The sequence below is a fragment of the Anolis carolinensis genome, unplaced genomic scaffold (assembly GCF_035594765.1).
Source record: "Anolis carolinensis isolate JA03-04 unplaced genomic scaffold, rAnoCar3.1.pri scaffold_14, whole genome shotgun sequence".
Classification (NCBI taxonomy): Eukaryota; Metazoa; Chordata; class Lepidosauria; order Squamata; family Dactyloidae; genus Anolis; species Anolis carolinensis.
Genome location: NW_026943825.1, coordinates 8,204,961 through 8,228,029, shown reverse-complemented (window position 1 = coordinate 8,228,029; position 23,069 = coordinate 8,204,961). Strand labels below are relative to the sequence as shown.

General features: G+C 38.3%; 1 protein-coding gene and 1 long non-coding RNA gene across 3 annotated transcripts in view; one reads left to right on the top strand and one right to left on the bottom strand.

Annotated features, from left to right (window-relative positions):
* tomm40l (translocase of outer mitochondrial membrane 40 like) overlaps positions 1–18,235 on the top strand; it is a 39,234-nt gene extending 20,999 nt beyond the window's left edge. For both annotated transcript variants that reach the window (XM_062964924.1, XM_062964923.1), the window contains exons 3-9: positions 57–149; positions 1,847–1,948; positions 5,045–5,150; positions 10,808–10,930; positions 13,093–13,169; positions 13,256–13,358; positions 17,958–18,235. In XM_062964924.1, coding sequence (XP_062820994.1) covers positions 57–149; positions 1,847–1,948; positions 5,045–5,150; positions 10,808–10,930; positions 13,093–13,169; positions 13,256–13,358; positions 17,958–18,097 — 744 coding nt within the window. In that variant the 3' untranslated portion in view covers positions 18,098–18,235. The remainder of the gene's footprint in view (positions 1–56; positions 150–1,846; positions 1,949–5,044; positions 5,151–10,807; positions 10,931–13,092; positions 13,170–13,255; positions 13,359–17,957) is intronic.
* LOC134294295 (uncharacterized) lies at positions 2,369–5,049 on the bottom strand. The gene is made up of 2 exons (XR_010001241.1): positions 2,958–5,049; positions 2,369–2,874 (listed from the first exon to the last, which is right to left on the bottom strand). It is a non-coding gene; the product is annotated as an uncharacterized LOC134294295 (long non-coding RNA).
* Positions 18,236–23,069: the final 4,834 nt, after the last annotated feature.

Below are 23,069 nucleotides of genomic sequence, written 5' to 3'. Positions count from 1 at the left end.
TAGGAAAAAAAAAAAGACTTGGCTGCTGAATGCTGTTGTTTGTCATCTTTCTCCAGGTGACCCACACCGTCCATATGAGCACAATCGGCCAGTCGAGTTACCACTTCAGTGCCACCTATGTCGGGGACCAGCAGCTAGGCCCAACGGAGGTGAGTGAAGGGTGGAACGTAGGAGGAGGAAATTGGGAGTTGCAGTATTAATTCCTGAGGACAATGTATGTCACCTTTACTTACTAGAGGAAATGTGCCTTGCGATGTGCCTGCCCAGATCGTATATAATGCCCCGGGCTTATTTTGCTTTTTTTTTGCCTTAATATCTCAGAGAGCCCTCTTCTGCATTCTAGCTCTTTTAAATATATAATATACAATACACAATATCTATATATATAAAAGGATAACGTTATTATTATTATTATTATTATTATTATTAAACTTTATTTGTACCCCGCTAGCATCTCCCGAAGGACTTGATGCGGCTTACAAAGGCCAAGGCCTCAACACACAATATAACAATACAAACAAAGGCAAATTAAAGGAATTAAAACAGTATAAACCACAAGCAATAACAATACGCTAAAACACAATAGAACTGGGCCGGGCCAGAGTAATGGGTACAAGATTAAAAGTGCTGATGTGACAGGTGATATATAAGGCTTATAGGGCAAGTTGTTTGGACAGTGACTATAACAACAAAACTAAACGTCCCAGAAATACGAAACTTGGCAACACAATGCAAAAGCCTTGCCTCCCGGTTACAACAACACAACCACACCACAAAACCACAATCCGGACCCACAAAACTCACAACAACGCATCGTGACTATAACAACACAACTAAACGCCCCAGAAATACGAAATTTGGCACACAACTAAACGCCCCAGAAATACAAAACTTGACAACACAATGCAAAAGCCTTGCCTCCCAGTTGTAACAACACAACCACACCACAAAACCACAATCCGGACCCACAACATAGGAACAGCATAGGAGTAAAGAAAACAAGGAGAGCACCCACTCTATTTATCCATCCACTCATCTATCCATCCACTCACCCACTAATAATAAACCTACACAGGCAAGAATCAGCCATGCACTGAGGCTACAAGGCCATTCAGTGCTCATCCACCTCCCCAATCCCTACATTCACACTTGGCCTCCAAAAAAAACAATTACAATAATAACAATAACAACAACAATAAGAATCAACACCATCACAGGCAACAAGCAGCCAAGCACTGAGGCTAAGAGGCTAGTCAGTGCTACACTGGGCCTCCAAAAAACAATACAGTAGCATCTAACTTATCCAACCTTCATGACCACTACAACAACAATAATAATAAACACCAACACAGGCAAAAAAAAAGACTATTGTACCACAATAAAAATATAAACCGCACTCAACAGAATCAGACATCACGATTAACCACAAACCAAAGACAACAGGGATCTCAAGCAATTATCAATCAATACAAAAATTGAAGAAGGTAACAGACTTCAAATACTACTACTAATGTGAGTATAAAGAAGGGTGGAGGTCACAGCATCAATACAATCTAATGTAGACTGACCAACACCACCAGACTAAGTCACAGCAACGCGTGGCCGGGCACAGCTGGTACAATATAATATACAGTAATATATAATAACTTTTGCCCAGTTCTCTTATTATTTTAAATCGCTGTTTTGCTCTCTTAAATTTTCTCATTGATGATGCTTGTTTTGTTCTGTATGTATTTTATCCTGTTTTATTGTGGTTATCTGGGGTTGGCCCCATGTTAGCTGCCCCAAGCCCCTGCGTATAAAAATAAAGTTATTATTATTATTTTTCTCCCTCTTTCCAATGCAGACATTCCCAACGCTTATTGGGGATATTAACAACACTGGCAGCCTCAATGCCCAAGTGCTGTACCTTCTGGCTGAGCAGATCCGAACCAAGGCTGTGTTCCAGGTAATGTCTCTCTTGCAGTTGTTGCAGGACAGTCTGATCAGTTGTAGCGCTTCCCCTGTCATGAAGTGGTACATTCCAGGCCTAGATATATATGCTAATAATATTATATTATATATCTATTGTATATAATATATTGTATATGCATATATTATTGATAAAATTATTGTAATGCAATGCAATGTAATACTAATAATAATACAATATAAGAATAATTATATAATACATATTGTATGTAATATTACTAATAATATTCCAGCATAGTGGTCTAGTACAATGTAGTAGTATGCAGTGCTAATACTGTGCTATGCTAATAATATAATATATTGTATATAAATATAATATTGATAATATTATAATGTAGTACAATATACAGTATATACCCGAGTATAAGCCTAGTGACAAAGACAGAACGCCACAAGATAAAAGATAACAAAGTTTATTGGAGTTACAGAACCAAAAATGCCCGTAAAAGACAAGGGCTAGGCAAACACTGGCCTTAAAAGTAAAAAGAGACAAGAAAAACGTTCAAAAGATAAACCGGATTAAACCGGAGTTTAATCCGGGTTAAATCAAAACAGCTTGCTTCAGCCTGGGAATAAACAAACAGAAGCTGGTGAACAAAAAGTTCAAAGGAATGCAACTAATTGGCAGCAGATGCTTCTCTGCTGCCAAGAGCTATGTTTGAGTAACTTAGAGGTTACTCCTCCACACAGCAGGCAATTTCCCGATACAAACACAGCAGACGAGGGCAGAAGCAGTCAGCGAAGTCCCAATCCGTTCCGAAGGTCGTAAGGCAGATGCAGACGTTTGTAGTTCACCAGTTCCAACGATAGACACAGGTAGGAGAATCCGAGGCCGTAGTCAGTCAGTCCGTAAGTCCAGAGTAAGCAGATGGCGTCCGTCAAGAAGACGACGGAAGGTCAAAGCTATTAAGATTAAGCAGAGGTTGCACAACAAAACCCCACACAATTCCTCCCGCCGTCTGAGCCCAATGTCCAGGATAACTTACGTAGTCAGCAAACGAATCACACCCGTCTTCAGGAAAACTTCCCACACAGATCCCAAGCGTTCGTCCAGATTACCTTGCCCAACGCAATTTGCTATTGCTCCCAAACCCCATTTTATGCCAGTTACAAGTCCTCATCGCTATCAGCTGTTCTCCTTAGCCCGGGCGTTTCCTCATCACTTTCCTCATCAGAACTGGAACACCTTTGACTACGCCCCGCAGCATCCCCAGCTGTGGATCCCGTCCCATCCCTCCAGCTTGTCCACGGGTCTAATCCTGAAGGTCCCCAATCGCCTTCCATACTATCATTGCCAGTGGCACCCAAATCCTCCCTTACACGAGTCCATTCCATGTCATCCTCTTCCGAGCTAACCATCTCTTCCTCCATTCTCTCAGTAAACCCCTCAAAAGAATCCTCGTCAGATGGTTCTGCAAAGATATCTCGCAGCCGCTTCCTTTCTCGCTCCTCGAGAGTATCTGACTCTCGAGGAGTCTTACGCCCACGTCTCCCAGTAGTAGAGCCATGAGGCTCAACCATAACACCTAGTTTTTCAGCCCTTTTTAGGGCTGAAAAAACTCCCCTCAGCTTATACTCAAGTGAGGGTCCTGGCCGGCTTCTATTCAGGTCAGCTTATACTTGAGTATATAGGTATGCAGAGTTGGACAGTCTTATCTTATTAAAGTTTTATTATTAACTTTAATTACAGTTTTATATAAATATTCAAAAACATTTAACCTACTGATACCTCAAATAATGCAATTTTATTAATATCTATTTTATTTTTGAAATTGACCTGTAGCTGCTGTATTTCCCACTCTTGTCTTATACTCGAGTCAATAAGTTTTCCTAGTTTTTGTGGTAAAATTAGGTGCCTCGGCTTATATTTGGGTCGGCTTATACTGGAGTATATATGGTAATAATAATATAATGTAATAATGTATATTATGTATTACATGTAATATTATTAATAATATTGCAGTATAGTAGTATAGCACAATATAGCAATATATTATGCTAATATTGTGCTATGCTAATAATATAATGTATTGTATATAATATACTGTATATACTTGAGTATAAGCCGACCCGAATATAAGCCGAGGCACCTAATTTTACCACAAAAAAACTGGGAAAACATTGACTCCAGCATAAGCAGAGAGTTGCAAATTTCAGAAATAAAAATAGATACCAATAAAATTACATTAATTGAGGCATCATCATCTACCGATTGATGCTTTCTCACCTGAGCATGTGCAAAGTGTAGTGATCAGGGATCAAGTCTAATAATTATAATTATAATAATAATGATCGTGTGCAAAGTGCAGGTCTCACAATAATCATTATCATCATCTACCAATTGACCCTTTCCCTGCTGAGCATGTACAAAGTGCTTTTCTCCCTCCGAGCATGTGCAAAGAGATACCAATAAAATTACATTAACTGAGGCATCAGAAGTTAAAATGTTTTTGAATCTTTACATCAAACTGTAATTTAAGATATGACTTCAACTCTGATTAAATCGTTATTTTCATCTTCTTCAATGTAAATGTGCTTATGTATCCTTTTAATAATCATAGTGAAATAATAAATGTAATAATAAATAGAGTAAAATAATAAATGTATTAATATTAATAATAGAGTAAATGTAAAAGTAACAACAATAATAGAGTATAATAATGAATGTAATAATAATAATAATAGAGTAAAATAATAAATGTAACAATACCAATAGAGAAAAATAATAAATATACCATATATACTTGAGTATAAGCCTATCTGAATATAAGCCCACCAGGACCCTCACCTGAGTATAAGCTGAGGAGGGTTTTTTCAGTCCTAAAAAAGGGCTGAAATTCTAGGCTTATACTCGAATATATACAGTAGTAATATATAATGCTAATATTGTGCTATACTAATAATATAATGTATTGTATATAAATATAATATTGATAATATTATAATGTAGTACAATATAATAATAATATATTGTATTGCAAATAAATAAATATATCTGCGAGCATTATGTTGTAAATCTCTTGTAAGTACATCCACGCTGAATGCCTGTCCCCCCATTTGTGAATGTTTTTAGACTCAGCAGTCCAAATTTGTGACTTGGCAGTTTGATACGGAATACCGTGGAGACGACTACACGGCCACCTTGACGCTGGGGAACCCGAACTTGATCAGCGAGTCGAGTGAGTGAGTGACTTCCAGCATGAAAGGGAAATTTCTTGTAGCAGTTGTAACTGTGTCTATCGTGCTCTCCATTTGTAGAATCATAGAGTAATAGAGTTGGAAGAGACCACATGGGCATCTAGTCCAATGATGGGCAAGCTTTTGCACTTGGTGTGTCAAAATTTGCCAAAAAACCTAGCATGACTTGGGTGGTGTGTCACTTTGAGAAAAAAAACACCATAATTTCGCAATATGTATAGTTTAAATAACAAAAATGTATAAGTGTAATATATAATTGTATTTAATAAATCGAAAACTATTTACTACCGTTACTTCCATGTACAACAATCTATGGTACCTCTTGCAGTTTAAGCTTCACAAAGTTTCCACACTGATTTCTCTCTATTCTAGTTTCAATATTGTCATGAATAATGAATAATAATATAATATAGTAGTAATAATATGATAATATACTACAATAATAGAATAATAATAGAATGAAAAATATAATAATAATAGAATATAAAGATATAATATAACTAGCTGTGCCTGGCCATGCGTTGCTGTGGCAAAGTGGTGGTGGTATTGGTTAAATTTTTTTGTGGAATTTTTATTTGACATTATTTGTATTTTTAATTAATGTTATTTATTTATTTATTTGCGACATTTATATACCGCCCTTCTCACCCCGAAGGGGACTCAGGGCGGTTTACAAGTATATATACATACAATCTATATATATAAAAGAGTGATGGAATTCGAGCACCGAGCAAAACAACAAAAGTAAAGGGCCCCCAACCTCGAAATTTGAGAACACAACCCATCATCCACGCCTTAAGGTTGAAACAACACAAACTCACTTCACGCAGCTCCACATGGAGAGAACCCACAACGCACCATCGGTAGCCATGCCCGGGAGGGAAACAGAAAGTATAATGGCCGCCGGCAACAGGGAAGGCAGGCAATGGGAAAAAGCTGTCCCCTGGGTCCTAGCGCCCGCCCATCATCCGAGTTATTTCTCTCCATATACTCTCCCTTCTACAATATCCAACCCATTTTAACACTCAATATTTTAAATATATGCTATCAACCATGACAATCAACACAATCTGACTCCTAATATTATAATAAGCTTAAAATCACAACACCAAATAAAAAACAACACTCTTCAAACACAGGAATGCCAGACACTAAACAATCACGGCCAGCTAACACCTCCCACCATCTGCCATGCAGGACACAATCCAAGCACTCCCAACAGATGGCCACCCAGCCTCTTAATAATAATAATAATAATAATAATAATAATAATAATAATAATAATAACAATTATTACATCACACAGTCCTAGACACTTGGGAAGTGTTCGACTTGTGATTTTGTGAAACGAAACCCAGCATATCTATCTTGTTTGCTGTGTCATACAACGTCGTTGTGTCAATAATAACAACAACATCATCATACAATCCTAACATTTCTAATATACCAATGATAACGTACTCTATACCCATTCAGAAAACCTACAACATCTCTTATACAACTACAAAATCCCGATGATAACGTACTCTATACCCATTCACAAAAAAACCTACATCACTTACACAACTGCAATATCCCTATGATAACGTACTCTATCCCCATTCAAAACACCAACATCTCTTATACAGCTCTAATATACCGATGATAACGTACTCTATCCCCATTCACAACACATACATCTCTTATACAACTCTAATATACCGATGATAACGTACTCTATACACATTCACAACACCTACAACATCTCTTATACAACTCTAATATACCGATGATAACGTACTCTATACACATTCACAACACCTACAACATCTCTTATACAACTCTAATATACCGATGATAACGTACTCTATCCCCATTCACAACACCTACAACATCTCTTATACAGCTCTAATATACCAATAATAACGTACTCTATCCCCAATCACAACACCTACAACATCTCTTATACAACTCTAATATACCGATGATAACGTACTCTATACCCATTCACAACACCTACAACATCTCTTATACAACTCTAATATACCAATAATAACGTACTCTATCCCCAACCACAACACCTACAACATCTCTTATACAGTTCTAATATACCGATGATAACGTACTCTATACCCATTCACAACACCTACAATATCTCTTATACAACTCTAATATACCAATAATAACGTACTCTATCCCCAATCACAACACCTACAACATCTCTTATACAACTCTAATATACCGATGATAACGTACTCTATACCCATTCACAACACCTACAACATCTCTTATACAACTCTAATATACCAATAATAACGTACTCTATCCCCAATCACAACACCTACAACATCTCTTATACAGCTCTAATATACCGATGATAACGTACTCTATACCCATTCACAACACCTACAATATCTTATACAACTCTAATATACCAATAATAACGTACTCTATCCCCAATCACAACACCTACAACATCTCTTATACAACTCTAATATACCGATGATAACGTACTCTATACCCATTCACAACACCTACAACATCTCTTATACAACTCTAATATACCAATAATAACGTACTCTATCCCCAATCACAACACCTACAACATCTCTTATACAGCTCTAATATACCGATGATAATGTACTCTATCCCCAATCACAACACCTACAACATCTCTTATACAACTCTAATATACCAATAATAACGTACTCTATCCCCAATCACAACACCTACAACATCTCTTATACAACTCTAATATACCGATGATAACGTACTCTATACCCATTCACAACACCGACAACATCTCTTATACAACTCTAATATACCGATGATAACGTACTCTATACCCATTCACAACACCTACAACATCTCTTATACAACTCTAATATACCGATGATAACGTACTCTATACCCATTCACAACACCGACAACATCTCTTATACAACTCTAATATACCGATGATAACGTACTCTATACCCATTCACAACACCTACAACATCTCTTATACAACTCTAATATACCGATGATAACGTACTCTATACCCATTCACAACACCTACAACATCTCTTATACAACTCTAATATACCAATAATAACGTACTCTATCCCCAATCACAACACCTACAACATCTCTTATACAACTCTAATATACCAATAATAACGTACTCTATCCCCAATCACAACACCTACAACATCTCTTATACAACTCTAATATACCGATGATAACGTACTCTATACCCATTCACAACACCGACAACATCTCTTATACAACTCTAATATACCGATGATAACGTACTCTATACCCATTCACAACACCTACAACATCTCTTATACAACTCTAATATACCAATAATAACGTACTCTATCCCCAATCACAACACCTACAACATCTCTTATACAACTCTAATATACCGATGATAACGTACTCTATACCCATTCACAACACCGACAACATCTCTTATACAACTCTAATATACCGATGATAACGTACTCTATACCCATTCACAACACCTACAACATCTCTTATACAACTCTAATATACCGATGATAACGTACTCTATACCCATTCACAACACCGACAACATCTCTTATACAACTCTAATATACCGATGATAACGTACTCTATACCCATTCACAACACCTACAACATCTCTTATACAACTCTAATATACCAATAATAACGTACTCTATCCCCAATCACAACACCTACAACATCTCTTATACAACTCTAATATACCGATGATAACGTACTCTATACCCATTCACAACACCGACAACATCTCTTATACAACTCTAATATACCGATGATAACGTACTCTATACCCATTCACAACACCGACAACATCTCTTATACAACTCTAATATACCGATGATAACGTACGCTATACCCATTCACAACACCGACATCTCTTATACAACTCTAATATACCGATGATAACGTACTCTATCCCCATTCACAACACCTACAACATCTCTTATACAACTCTACCGATGATAACGTACTCTATACCCATTCACAACACCTACAACATCTCTTAGACACCATTCATACTTACCTCCAACAGACAAAAACACCCAATAATCACAAATATTGTATATTCGCAACCTTTAGGAAATAATATCCCCTAATGACGCAGCGTCTTCAACCGCTAACCTACTCAACTTCTCCAATGAAACGTCGCACGTTTGAATTCGAAAAACGGAGTCATCCCCCACTATTACCCCACCTTCTCCCAACCCAACACTTTCAAAACATCCAAATATCACTACATCCAATATCATCCAAATAAACTACCAAATATCAGTACTCCTCTGACACAAAACTAACAGCGCTCCATACAGTCATACCACCCACATGACCTCCAAGGACTCTACAAACAATGACACCTCTTCGACTTACAAATACACATGATCACCAACCCACACACTCACACACGACTGGACTTAATATCAGGAAAAAACCTTTACCCTTGACCTTAACTACCTCCAATTCCTCAATACTTTATTTCCCATACCACCACACTTTGCCACAGCAACGCGTGGCCGGGCACAGCTAGTATATTATATTATACAACTATATCACAATATTATTAGTAATATTGCATGTAATATAAATATACAATTATAATAGTGAATTGTAAGTTATCTTTTTTATTCATTATATTTTATTATTTTGTTGTATTATTTTTAGTTATTTTGTTATTATAGTATTTTATTGTATTAATTTTTAAGAGTTTTTAAATTATTTTTTATTGTCTTATTTGTATTTATTTTATTTTCTATTCTTTTATTAACACTGGGCTGAATGGGTTGCTAGATCAAGTGGGCGGAGCTTAGCCTTCTAACTGGCAGCAATTGGATAAAAACAATTATTTCTCTCCCTCTAATTAGGACTTTATTTTTCTTTTCTTTTTGTTGTTGGAACCTAGGGGCAAGGATGGTGGGTTGTGTTGCCAAATTTCTAGATTCTGGGGCTTGTACTTTTGCTATATTGCACTTTGTCTATTTCAACTGTGAAATTGCCTTCCTCATTTCGGCCCATTTCGGCACATGTTGCACTTTGCCTGGGTTCTATGATTTAGTCTCCAGTGTTAATATTGTATGTTTTATGTTGATTTTAACTATTGTTTTTACTGTAATTGATGTTTTTATTGGATAACTGTTTTATTGCTGTGTTTTGATATTTGATTGTTTTATCGGGCAAGGCCCCATGTAAGCCGCCCCAAGTCCCTTTGGGGAGATGGGGCGGGGTATAAAAATAAAGTTATTATTATTGTTGTTGTTGTTGTTGTTGTTGTTGTTTAGTGGGAGGAACGGACACCATTACTCCCTTATATATATATAGATATAATGATATAAAATATATTAATAGGATAATATAATAATAGGATATAATAATAATATATATTTATATAAATGTACTGTTCATTTGTAGGACGGAGTAAACAAAAAAACAACTGGATGAAATGACACCAAGTTTGGCCACAAAACACTTAACAACCCAAGAGGTGACCACCACGTGTCAGCAAAATTGGCTAGACGTGTCAGTGATGTCACGCGTGTCATAGGTTGGCCATCACTGATCTAGTTCAACCCCTGTTGGAAAATCTCCAAGGAAGGGAGTTCTACTCTGAACCTTCGCTCTGTGTTCCTCTCCGCAGTTATTGTGGTTGCGCACTTCCTGCAGAGCGTCACATCGCGGTTGGTCCTGGGAGGCGAAATGGTCTACCACCGGCGACTGGGAGAAGAGGGAGCCATTGTCACCTTGGCTGGGAAGTACACAGGTTGGTCCCCTTTGCTGACAAACTGGAGTGCCCTCTCTCCAAAGAGAACCCCCTTCTTTCCCACAGATTCCTTTTGTCAATACCTGGGGAGACGTTCCCTAAATGTTCCATTAAAATAACCATCCAAGTGTGCCATGTTAGGCTCAGTTCCATTGTTGGTGGAGTTCAGAATGCTCTTTGATTGGAGGTGAACTATAAATCCCAGCAACTACAACTCCCAAATGACAAAAGCATTCACACTCCGAACCCCACCATTATTCAAATGTGGGCATATCGGGTATTTGTGCCAAATGTGGTCCAGTAAATGAAAATACGAGGGTTATCCAGAAAGTAGATTACATTTTGGAATTAAAAATGAACAAAGTATAGGAGAAAACATTTACCATATGCAGTTGAAAGCCACACCCAAATACCACTTCTCAACATACCGTATATACTCAAGTATAAGCCGACCCAAATATAAGCCGAGGCACCTAATTTTACCACAAAAAAACTGGGAAAACATTGACTCCAGTATAAGCAGAAGGTGGCAAATTTCAGAAATAAAAATAGATACCAATAAAATTACATTAATTGAGGCATCAGTAGGTTAAATGTTTTTGAATATTTATATCAAGCTCTAATTTAAGATAAGACCGTCCAACTTTGATTAAATCATTATTCTCTTCTTCTTCAATGTAAATGTACTTATGTATCCTTTTAATAATAATAGAGTAAAATAATACATGTAATAATAAAGTAAAATAATAAATGTAATAATAAGATCAGAGTGAAATAATAAATGTATTAATAATAATAAAAATAGAGTAAATAAATGTAATAGTAGCAACAATAATAGAGAAAAATAATAAATGTAATAGTACCAATAATAATAGAGAAAAATAATAAATGTACCATATACAGTAGAGTCTCACTTATCCAACATAAACGGGCCGGCAGAATGTTGGGTAAGCAAATATGTTGGATAATAAGGAGGCATTAAGGAAAAGCGTATTAAACATCAAATTAGGTTATGATTTTACAAATTAAGCACCAAAAACATCATGTTATACAACAAATTTGACAGAAAAAGTAGTTCAATACGCAGTAATGCTATGTAGTAATTACTGTATTTACGAATTTAGCACCAAAATATCATGATATATTGAAAACATTGACTACAAAAATGCGTTGGATAATCCAGAATGTTGGATAAGAGAGTGTTGGATAAGTGAGACTCTACTGTATTCTCGAGTATAAGCTGCCCCAAATATAAGCCAACCAGGACCCTCACCTGAGTATAAGCCGAGGGGGGCTTTTTCAGTCTTAAAAAAAGGGCTGAAAAACTAGGCTTATACTGCAAAGCTCATCCATCGCTATGATAATTATTTATTTTATTTACAGCATTTATATTCCGCCCTTCTCACCCCGAAGATCACATTACACATATAGGCAAACATTCAATGCCTTTTAACATAGAACAAAGATAAACAAACATAGGCTCCGAGCGGGGCTTGAACTCATGACCTCCTGGTCAGAGTGATTCATTGCAGTTAATTGCACTGGTTTGCTCTCCCGCCTGCGCCACAGCCCAGGCCCTGATAAGTGCCTGGATTTGAATGGCGACTAGTGTATATACTTATATACAGTACTCACCATTCAAATCCAGGCACTTATCATAGCAAAGCTATGCCACTTGCGTCCTCAACCAGCCAGTTACCCCTTCCCACAGCTGCGCATCATCGCCAAAATGCTGTGTTGCCAGCCACCCCCCATTGTTGGAAACAAGTGGTTGAGGACGCAAGCGGCAGAGTTTTGTGGGGAAGAAGTTGCCAAGCTCATTCCTCTCTCTGATAAGTGCCTAGATTTGAATGTTGAGAAGTGGTATTTGGGTGTGGCTTTCAACTGCATATGGTAAATGTTTTTCTCCTATACTTTGTTCATTTTTAATTCCAAAACGTAATCTACTTTCTGGATAACCCTCGTACATCCTGCATATCAGATATTGACATTACGATTCATAATAGCAGCAAAACGATTATTATGAAGTCGCAACGGAAATAATGTTATGGTTGGGGGTTCACCACCACGTGAGGAACTGGATTAAGGGGTCACAGCATTAGGAAGGTTAAGAACCACTGGTTTATACCCACATAATTTGCCTCCTGCTTCCACCCCTTTAGCTCTCAAATGGATTGCCACACTCAACCTTGGCTACGGCGGGGCCCACGCCAGCTACTACCATCGGGCCAATGACCAGGTGAGTCCCAAAAATGAAAAATGTACTTCTCCCCTCTTCCCTTAGTTTTTTCACCCACCCAACATCTGTATCCCTTCCCTTTGTAGATCCAGGTTGGGGTGGAATTTGAGGCAAACACCCGACTGCAGGACACGAGTTTTGCCTTTGGGTATCAGCTCACGCTGCCCAAGACCAACATGGTTTTCAGAGGTAAGTGAACAGCAATGAGAGATAATTTTCTTCAAGTAGGCAATGGATGCCCTCTAAATGATACACTGCAACTCCCATCAGCCCTAGCTAGCCGGCAATAACAACTAGCGGGCCACACGTTGCAGACCAGTGCTTTGATGCCTGCCATAGATGTGTCAGGAGAGAATGCTTCTGGAACATGGCCAGACAGCCCAGAAAACTCACAGCGACCCAGTCATTTGTTTACATACTGAGAACCACTTTGGGCATAAACATGTTGTGGAAAATGCAGTACATAAATGCATTCAATATAACAATATAATAATATATAATACTCATATTATACTCAGGGGACTCAGGGTGGCTTACAAGTTATATGTACTGTATATGCAATATATTATATTATTAGCATAGCACAATATAAGCATTATATATTACTATATTGTACTATAACACTATGCTGCAATATTATTAGTAATATTACGTGTATATACAATATAATACATTATTAGCATAGCACAATATAAGCATTATATATTACTATATTGTATTATAACACTATGCTGCAGTATCATTAGTAATATTACATGTAATATACAATCTGCTCATTTTATAATAGCCCCATTCTTGAGGTGTTGCCAATGCTATATTGCACTTTGTCCATTTTAACTGTGAAATTACATTCCCCATTTCGGCCCATTTCGGCACATGTTGCACGTTGCCTGGGTTCTATGAATTAGTCTCCAGTGTTAATATTGTATGTTTTATGTTGATTTTAACGATTGTTTTTACTGTAATTGATGTTTTTATTGGATAACTGTTTTATTGCTGTGTTTTGATATTTGATTGTTTTATCGGGCAAGGCCCCATGTAAGCCGCCCCGAGTCCCTTCGGGGAGATGGGGCGGGGTATAAAAATAAAGTTATTATTATTATTATTATTATTATTATTATTATTATTATTATTCTATTACATTATAATATTATCAATATTACGTGTATATACAATATAATCTCCTGCCAACCTAGCAGTTCGAAACATGCAAATGTGAGTAGATAAATAGGTACCGCTCCGGCAGGAAGATAACGGCGCTCCATGCAGTCATGCCAGCCACATGACCTTGGAGGTGTCCACGGACAACGCCGGCTCTTCGGCTTAGAAATGGAGATGATCACCAACCCCCAGAGTCGGTCACGACTGGACTTAACATCAGGGGAAAACAATATTATGTGTATATACAATATATTATATTATTAGCATAGCACAATATAAGCATTATCTATTACTAATTTGTACTATACGACTATACTGTAATATTATTAGTAATATTACATGTAATATAAATATACAATTATTATATTGTATTACATTATAATATTATTATTAATATTACAGTAACAGGTAAAGGTTATCTAACCTTCACTTATCCAATGTTCTGTATTATCCAACGCAGTCTGCCTTTTAGTAGTCAATGTTTTTGTAGTCAATGTTTTCAATACGTTGCGATGTTTTGGTGCTAAATTCATTAATACAGTCATTACTACATAATGCTTCCGTGTATTGGATTGCTTTTTCTGTCTGTTTGTTGTAAAACATGTTTTGGAGCTTAATTTGTATTTGTATTCCTCCTTATTATCCAACATTTTCGCTTATCCAATGTTCTGCCAGCCCGTTTATGTTGGATAAGGTTGTGTTGCCAGCCACCCCCACATTGTTGGAAACAAGTGGTTGAGGACGCAAGCTGCAGAGCTTTGTGGGGAAGGAGTTGCCAAGCTCATTCCTCGCTATGATAAGTGCCTAGATTTGAAAGGCGACTATGTTGAGAAGTGGTATTTGGGTGTGGCTTTCAACTGCATATGGTAAATGTTTTCTCCTATACATTTTGAGGACGCAAGCGGCAGAGTTTTGTGGGGAAGGAGTTGCCAAGCTCATTCCTCGCTATGATAAGTGCCTAGATTTGAATGGCGACTATGTTGAGAAGTGGTATTTGGGTGTGGCTTTCAACTGCATATGGTAAATGTTTTCTCCTATACATTTTGAGGACTCAAGCGGCAGAGTTTTGTGGGGAAGGAGTTGCCAAGCTCATTCCTCGCTATGATAAGTGCCTAGATTTGAATGGCGACTATGTTGAGAAGTGGTATTTGGGTGTGGCTTTCAACTGCATATGGTAAATGTTTTCTCCTATACATTTTGAGGACGCAAGCGGCAGAGTTTTGTGGGGAAGGAGTTGCCAAGCTCATTCCTCGCTATGATAAGTGCCTAGATTTGAATGGCGACTATGTTGAGAAGTGGTATTTGGGTGTGGCTTTCAACTGCATATGGTAAATGTTTTCTCCTATACATTTTGAGGACGCAAGCGGCAGAGTTTTGTGGGGAAGGAGTTGCCAAGCTCATTCCTCGCTATGATAAGTGCCTAGATTTGAATGGCGACTATGTTGAGAAGTGGTATTTGGGTGTGGCTTTCAACTGCATATGGTAAATGTTTTCTCCTATACATTTTGAGGACGCAAGCGGCAGAGTTTTGTGGGGAAGGAGTTGCCAAGCTCATTCCTCGCTATGATAAGTGCCTAGATTTGAATGGCGACTATGTTGAGAAGTGGTATTTGGGTGTGGCTTTCAACTGCATATGGTAAATGTTTTATCCTATACATTTTGAGGACTCAAGCGGCAGAGTTTTGTGGGAAAGGAGTTGCCAAGCTCATTCCTTGCTATGATAAGTGCCTAGATTTGAGTGGCGACTATGTTGAGAAGTGGTATTTGGGTGTGGCTTTCAACTGCATATGGTAAATGTTTTCTCCTATATGTTTTGAGGACTCAAGCGGCATAGTTTTGTGGGAAAGGAGTTCCCAAGCTCATTCATTGCTATGATAAGTGCCTAGATTTGAATGGCGACTATGTTGAGAAGTGGTATTTGGGTGTGGCTTTCAACTGCATATGGTAAATGTTTTCTCCTATACATTTTGAGGACGCAAGCGGCAGAGTTTTGTGGGAAAGGAGTTGCCAAGCTCATTCCTTGCTATGATAAGTGCCTAGATTTGAGTGGCGACTATGTTGAGAAGTGGTATTTGGGTGTGGCTTTCAGCTGCATATGGTAAATGTTTTCTCCTATATGTTTTGAGGACTCAAGCGGCATAGTTTTGTGGGAAAGGAGTTCCCAAGCTCATTCATTGCTATGATAAGTGCCTAGATTTGAATGGCGACTATGTTGAGAAGTGGTATTTGGGTGTGGCTTTCAACTGTATATGGTAAATGTTTTCTCCTATACATTTTGAGGACTCAAGCGGCAGAGTTTTGCGTGAAAGGTGTTGCCAAGCTCATTCCTCGCTATGATAAGTGCCTAGATTTGAATGGCGATTATGTTGAGAAGTGGTATTTGGGTGTGGCTTTCAACTGCATATGGTAAATGTTTTCTCCTATACATTTTGAGGACTCAAGCGGCAGAGTTTTGTGGGAAAGGAGTTGCCAAGCTCATTCCTCGCTATGATAAGTGCCTAGATTTGAATGGCAACTATGTTGAGAAGTGGTATTTGGGTGTGGCTTTCAATTGCATATGGTAAATGTTTTCTCCTATACATTTTGAGGACTCAAGCGGCAGAGTTTTGTGGAGAAGGAGTTGCCAAGCTCATTCATTGCTATGATAAGTGCCTAGATTTGAATGGCGACTATGTTGATAAGTGGTGTTTGGGTGTGGCTCTCAACTACATATGGTAAATGTTTTCTCCTATACATTTTGAGGACTCATGCGGCAGAGTTTTGTGGGGAAGGAGTTGCCAAGCTCATTCATTGCTACAATAAGTGCCTAGATTTGAATGGCGACTATGTTGAGAAGTGGTATTTGGGTGTGGCTTTCAACTGCATATGGTAAATGTTTTCTCCTATACATTTTGAGGACTCAAGCGGCAGAGTTTTGTGGAGAAGGAGTTGCCAAGCTCATTCCTCGCTATGATAAGTGCCTAGATTTGAATGGCAACTATGTTGAGAAGTGGTATTTGGGTGTGGCTTTCAATTGCATATGGTAAATGTTTTCTCCTATACATTTTGAGGACTCAAACGGCAGAGTTTTGTGGAGAAGGAGTTGCCAAGCTCATTCATTGCTATGATAAGTGCCTAGATTTGAATGGCGACTATGTTGAGAAGTGGTATTTGGGTGTGGCTCTCAACTACATATGGTAAATGTTTTCTCCTATACATTTTGAGGACTCATGCGGCAGAGTTTTGTGGGGAAGGAGTTGCCAAGCTCATTCATTGCTATGATAAGTGCCTAGATTTGAATGGTGACTATGTTGAGAAGTGGTATTTGGGTATGGCTTTCAACTGCATATGGGAAATGTTTTCTCCTATACTTTGTTCATTTTTAATTCCAAAACGTAATCTACTTTCTGGATAACCCTCGTATCTAGGGGCATTTGCTCCATGTGTAAGCCGCCCCGAGTCCCAATTGGGAGATGGTTGTGGGTTATAAAAATAAAGTTGTTGTTGTTGTTATTGTTAAGGAGCCCCCACCAGACTCCGAGGCAATGACGTCCACTGTTGGAAAACACTTAACAGTCAGGAAGGTGGGTCAGGAATATCATTATGACCGTGGTTGCTTTCTGAACCTTTTTCTTGCCCCCCTTCCAGGCTTCCTGGACAGCAGCTGGTGCGTGGGGGCCATCCTGGAGAAGAAGCTGCCCCCGCTGCCCGTCACCTTGGCCTTGGGTGCCTTCCTCAACCACTGGAAACACCGCTTCCATTGTGGCTTCAGCATCATCGTGGGCTGAGCAGCGCTTTGGGAGCTTGCCTCGTCCAGGATTCAATGTCGGCGGCACTTCTGGGTGGAAGGAGGCCCGGCTGCATGTGTGTACATGTGTGCGCGTGGGCACGTGGGGGCCGTCCGCCCCAAAAGCGTTCTGCAGCCGGGCGCTGGTGATTTGAGGCCCGCTGTCCCTTGTGTCTGAGAGTGTTTCCTTGCCTTCAAGAGGCTCAGAACCCCAATCCCCCCTTTTTTGTATTTGACACATTTGACGTCGGAAGAAACCCCTTGACCCCCAAACATGGCTGTGGATCACGTGTCGGGCATTCCCTCCACACCACGGATTGCGAAGCAGGTTGTGAAGGCCCCCATCGCAGAGGAATGGGTGCCTTTGTTTCCTAGGGTGCCGCTGACCACAGTACACGGGTGTTGTTATTGCCCCAGTTCTGTATCAGAGCTCTGACATTCAGTGGGAAGCACCGGGACACGTGGTTTTCCAACAACAACGGTGAAGGCGAGGGCTGTGGCTTCAGTGTAACGCCAACTTGGAATTCCATTAAAATCATGCAGTGGGAGGTATCATCACCTCCTTGAAAACAAAACAAAAAAAGCCTCGTTTGTCATCATTTGGGATTTCGCTTTCTTGAGATGTAATTGGCTGCCAAGTACTGAAGCAGTTTAAACAATTACTGTATGTGTGTGTGTATGTATGTATGTATGTATGTATGTATGTGTATATATATATATATATATATATATATATTATATACACACACACACACACACACACACACATATATATATATATACACACACACACATACATACATACATACATACACACACATACTGTATATAAGCCTATTTTTTCAGCCCTTTTTTAGGGCTGAAAAAGCTTCCCTGGGCTTATACTCGAGTGAGGGTCCTGGCCGGCTTCTATTCAGTTCGGCTTATACTTGAGTATATAGGTATTCAGAGTTGAACAGTCTTATCATACTAAAGTCTTATTATCTTAAATTACAGTTTTATATAAATATTCAAAAGCATTTAACCTACCGATGCCTCAAATAATGCAATTTTATTAATACAGTAGAGTCTCACTTATGCAACATAAGCAGGCCAGCAGAACGTTGGATAAGCGAATATGTTGGATAATAAGGAGGCATTAAGGAAAAGCCTATTAAACATCAAATTAGGTTATGATTTTACAAATTAAGCACCAAAACTTTATGTTATACAACAAATTTGACAGAAAAAGTAGTCCAATACGCAGTAATGCTATTTAGTAATTACTGTATTTACGAATTTAGCACCAAAATATCACGATGTATTGAAAACATTGACTACAAAATGTGTTGGATAATCCATAACGTTGGATAAGCAAGTGTTGGATAAGTGAGACTCTACTGTATCTATTTTTATTTTTGAATTTGACCCATAGCTGCTGCATTTCCCACCTTCGTCTTATACTCGAGTCAATACGTTTTCCCAGTTCTTGTGGTAAAATTAGGTGCGTCGGCTTATATTCGGGTCAGCTTATACTCTGGGTTTTAAGCCCCCACTTTTTTTGAGCTTATAATGGAGCAAGCCAAGCAGCGGAGCCGGGGGGGGGGGGCACTGCTTGCAATATATGATAAATTTCTCTCTCTTCCCCTCCCTTATCAGTGTGTTTTCTTTTCCAAAGCCTCCCTCTCTGCTTTTAACCAAGGGAATGTTTTGAAAAGGGAAAGGAGAGGGAGAGAAGCCCTTGCAAGTCAGGAAGAAGAACATATACTGTATATACTTGAGTATAAGCCTAGTTTTTCAGCCCGTTTTTTAAGACTGAAAAAGCCCCCTTCAGCTTATACTTGGGTGAGGGTCCTGGTTGGCTTATATTTGGGTCAGCTTATACTCGAGAATATATGGTACATTTATTATTTTTCTCTATTATTGGTATTATTATTTTCTCTATTATTGTTGCTACTATTACATTAATTTTACTCTATTTTTATTATTATTAATACATTTATTATTTCACTCTGATCTTATTCTTATTCATACTGCATTTATTAATTTACTAGCTGTGCCCGGCCACGCGTTGCTGTGGTGAAGTATGGTGGTATGGGAAATAAAGTACTGAAGTATTGGTGGTAGTTAAGGTAAAGGGTAAAGGTTTTCCCCTGACGGAGCTTAGCCTTCTAACTGGCAGCAATTGGATAAAAACAATTATTCCTCTCCCTCTAATTAGGACTTTATTTTTCTTTTCTTTTTGTAGTATTAACGCAAAGGCATGGATGAGGGGTTGTGCTGCCAAGTTTAGTGTTTCTGGGATGTGTAGTTTTGTTGTTTTGTCCTAGGCCGAAATTTCATTACCCTTTTATATATATAGATTTATGACTACATGTATTATTTTACTCTATTTATTATTATTATTATTATTATTATTATTATTATTATTATTATTATTATTATTATTTTATTATTATTGTTACATGTATTATTTTACTCTATTATTATTAAAAGGATACATTAAGCACATTTACATTGAAGAAGATGAGAATAATGGTTTGATCAGAGCTGGACAGTCTTATCTTAAATTTGAGCTTGATGTAAATATTCAAAAACATTTAACCTACTGATGCCTCAATTAATGTAATTTTACTGGTATCTGTGTTTATTTCTGAAATTTACCACCCTCAGCTTATACTGGAGTAAATGTTTTCCTAGTTTTTTTGTGGTAAAATTAGGTGCCTTGACTTATATTTGGGTCGGATTATACTCAAGTATATATGGTATATGTATACGTGTGCGTGTGTGTGTGTGTGTATATATATATATATATATATATATATATATACTAACTGTGCCCGGCCACGCTTTGCTGTGGTGTTGTCTGGTGGTGTTGGTGAGAAATTGTTGAGGTAGTGGTGGTATTGAATGTCTGTTGTATGGTTGTCTTTATTTTCAGTATGCATTTGGTTGTTTGTGTACTGTGAAAGTGGTGAGGGTAGAGGGGGTCTATGTCTCTGTGTAGTATTGTATAGTATTTATATGTTGTCCGTGTGTTGTGTATGCTTGGATTGTGTCCTGCTGCATAGTAGAAAGGGTTGGGCTGGATGGCCCTTAGGGGTCTCTCCAAACTCTTGTGCCTGTCCCCTGGGCTGAGTAGGTTGCTAGGAAACCAAGTGGGCGGAACTTAGCCTTGTAACTGGCAGCAATTGGATAAAAACAGTTATTGCTCTCCCTCTAATTAGGACTTTATTTTTCTTTTCTTTTTGTTGTATCAACCTAGAGCCGTGGATGATGGGTTGTATTGTCAGATTTCGAGGATGGGGGGCCTGTAGTTTTGTTGTTTTGTCCGCTGCCCTGATGCCATTACTCTTTTATATATATAGATATATACACACATACAGTAGATCTCACTTATCCAAATAATAAATGTAATAATAAATAGAGTAAAATTATAAAAAATAAATGTAATACAGTAGAGTCTCACTTATCCGAGACTCTGGATTATCCAAGCCATTTTTGTAGTCAATGTTTTCAATATATTGTGATATTTTGGTGCTCAGTTCGTAAATACAGTAATTAGAACATAACATGACTGCATATTGAACTGCTTTTTCTGTCAAATTTGTTGTAAAACATGATGTTTTGGTGCTTAATTTGTAAAATCATAATCTAATTTGATGTTTAATAGGCTTTTCCTTAATCCCTCCTTATTATCCAAGAGACTTGCTTATCCAAGGTTCTGCTGGCCCGTTTAGTTTGGATAAGTGAGACTCTACTGTATATATATAAATTATATATATACTAGCTGTGCCCGGCCATGTGTTGCTGTGGCTAGGACTTACTTTTTCTTTTCTTTTTGTTGTATGAACGTAGAGGTGTGGATGAGAGGTTGTGCTGTCAATTTTCAAGGTTGTGGGGCATTTAGTTTAGTTGTTTTGTCCGGTGCCGTGATTCCATTACCCTTTTATACATATAGATAGATAGATAGATAGATAGATAGATAGATAGATAGATAAGGTAAAGGTTTCCCCTGACGTTAAGTCTAGTCATGTTTGGGAATTAAATGTATATGATGCTCTAATACTGTGTTGACATGTTTTTGGAATCCTTTGACTCTAGTCCGTATTTAAGCCTCTAGGTTTGCAGTTTCTTATATAATTATGTTTGATTGATAATATTTAGTAAGATACATCTGCATATTATAACCCTGATCAGGGCATTATTATTTTTGTGAATGTTGAATGTATAGGGTAAAGGTAAAGGTTTCCCCTGACGTTAAGTCCAGTCGTGTCTGACTCTGGGGTTTGGTGCTCATCTCCATTTCTAAACCGAAGAGCCGGTGTTGTGCATAGACACCTCCAAGGTCATGTGGCCACTGGCATGACTGCATGGAACGCCATTACCTTCCCACCGGAGCGGTACCTATTGATCTACTCACATTTGTATGTTTTCGAACTGCTAGGTTGGCAGAAGCTGGAGCTAACAGCGGGTGCTCACTCGGCTCCCCGGATTTGAACCTGGCACCTTTCGGTCAGCAAGTTCAGCAGCTCAGTGCTTTAACACACTGAGCCACTGGAGGCTCCAGATAGATAGATAAGTGTATTTTCTCCTGAAATATTTGTTCATCTCTCCTGCAGATATATAGGCATATCCCCCTGCAAGCCTTTGCAATCCCTATGTACCTATATATCTGTATCTATTAGGCATGTCCAATCGATGAAAAAAATGTTTCAATTCTCGTTTCTAAAGTAGAGGGCATTGGCACTTCGATATAGAAAGTATTTCCGATTTTTTTCACCCAAAAATTTCGGATATTTCCAAAAATTCGTAATGATTCTAAATGTTTCTAAAATGGCGGATGCGCATGCGCAATCGCTACACACCGGGCTTGTATGGCAATCTTCCATGTGGACGTTAGCCCCCACCTTTGCGTCCATCATGGAAGCTTCTGATTGGCCGGGGAGAGGCAGCCATGTTAGGCTGTGCTAAGCTCCCATTCAAGGTAGGTT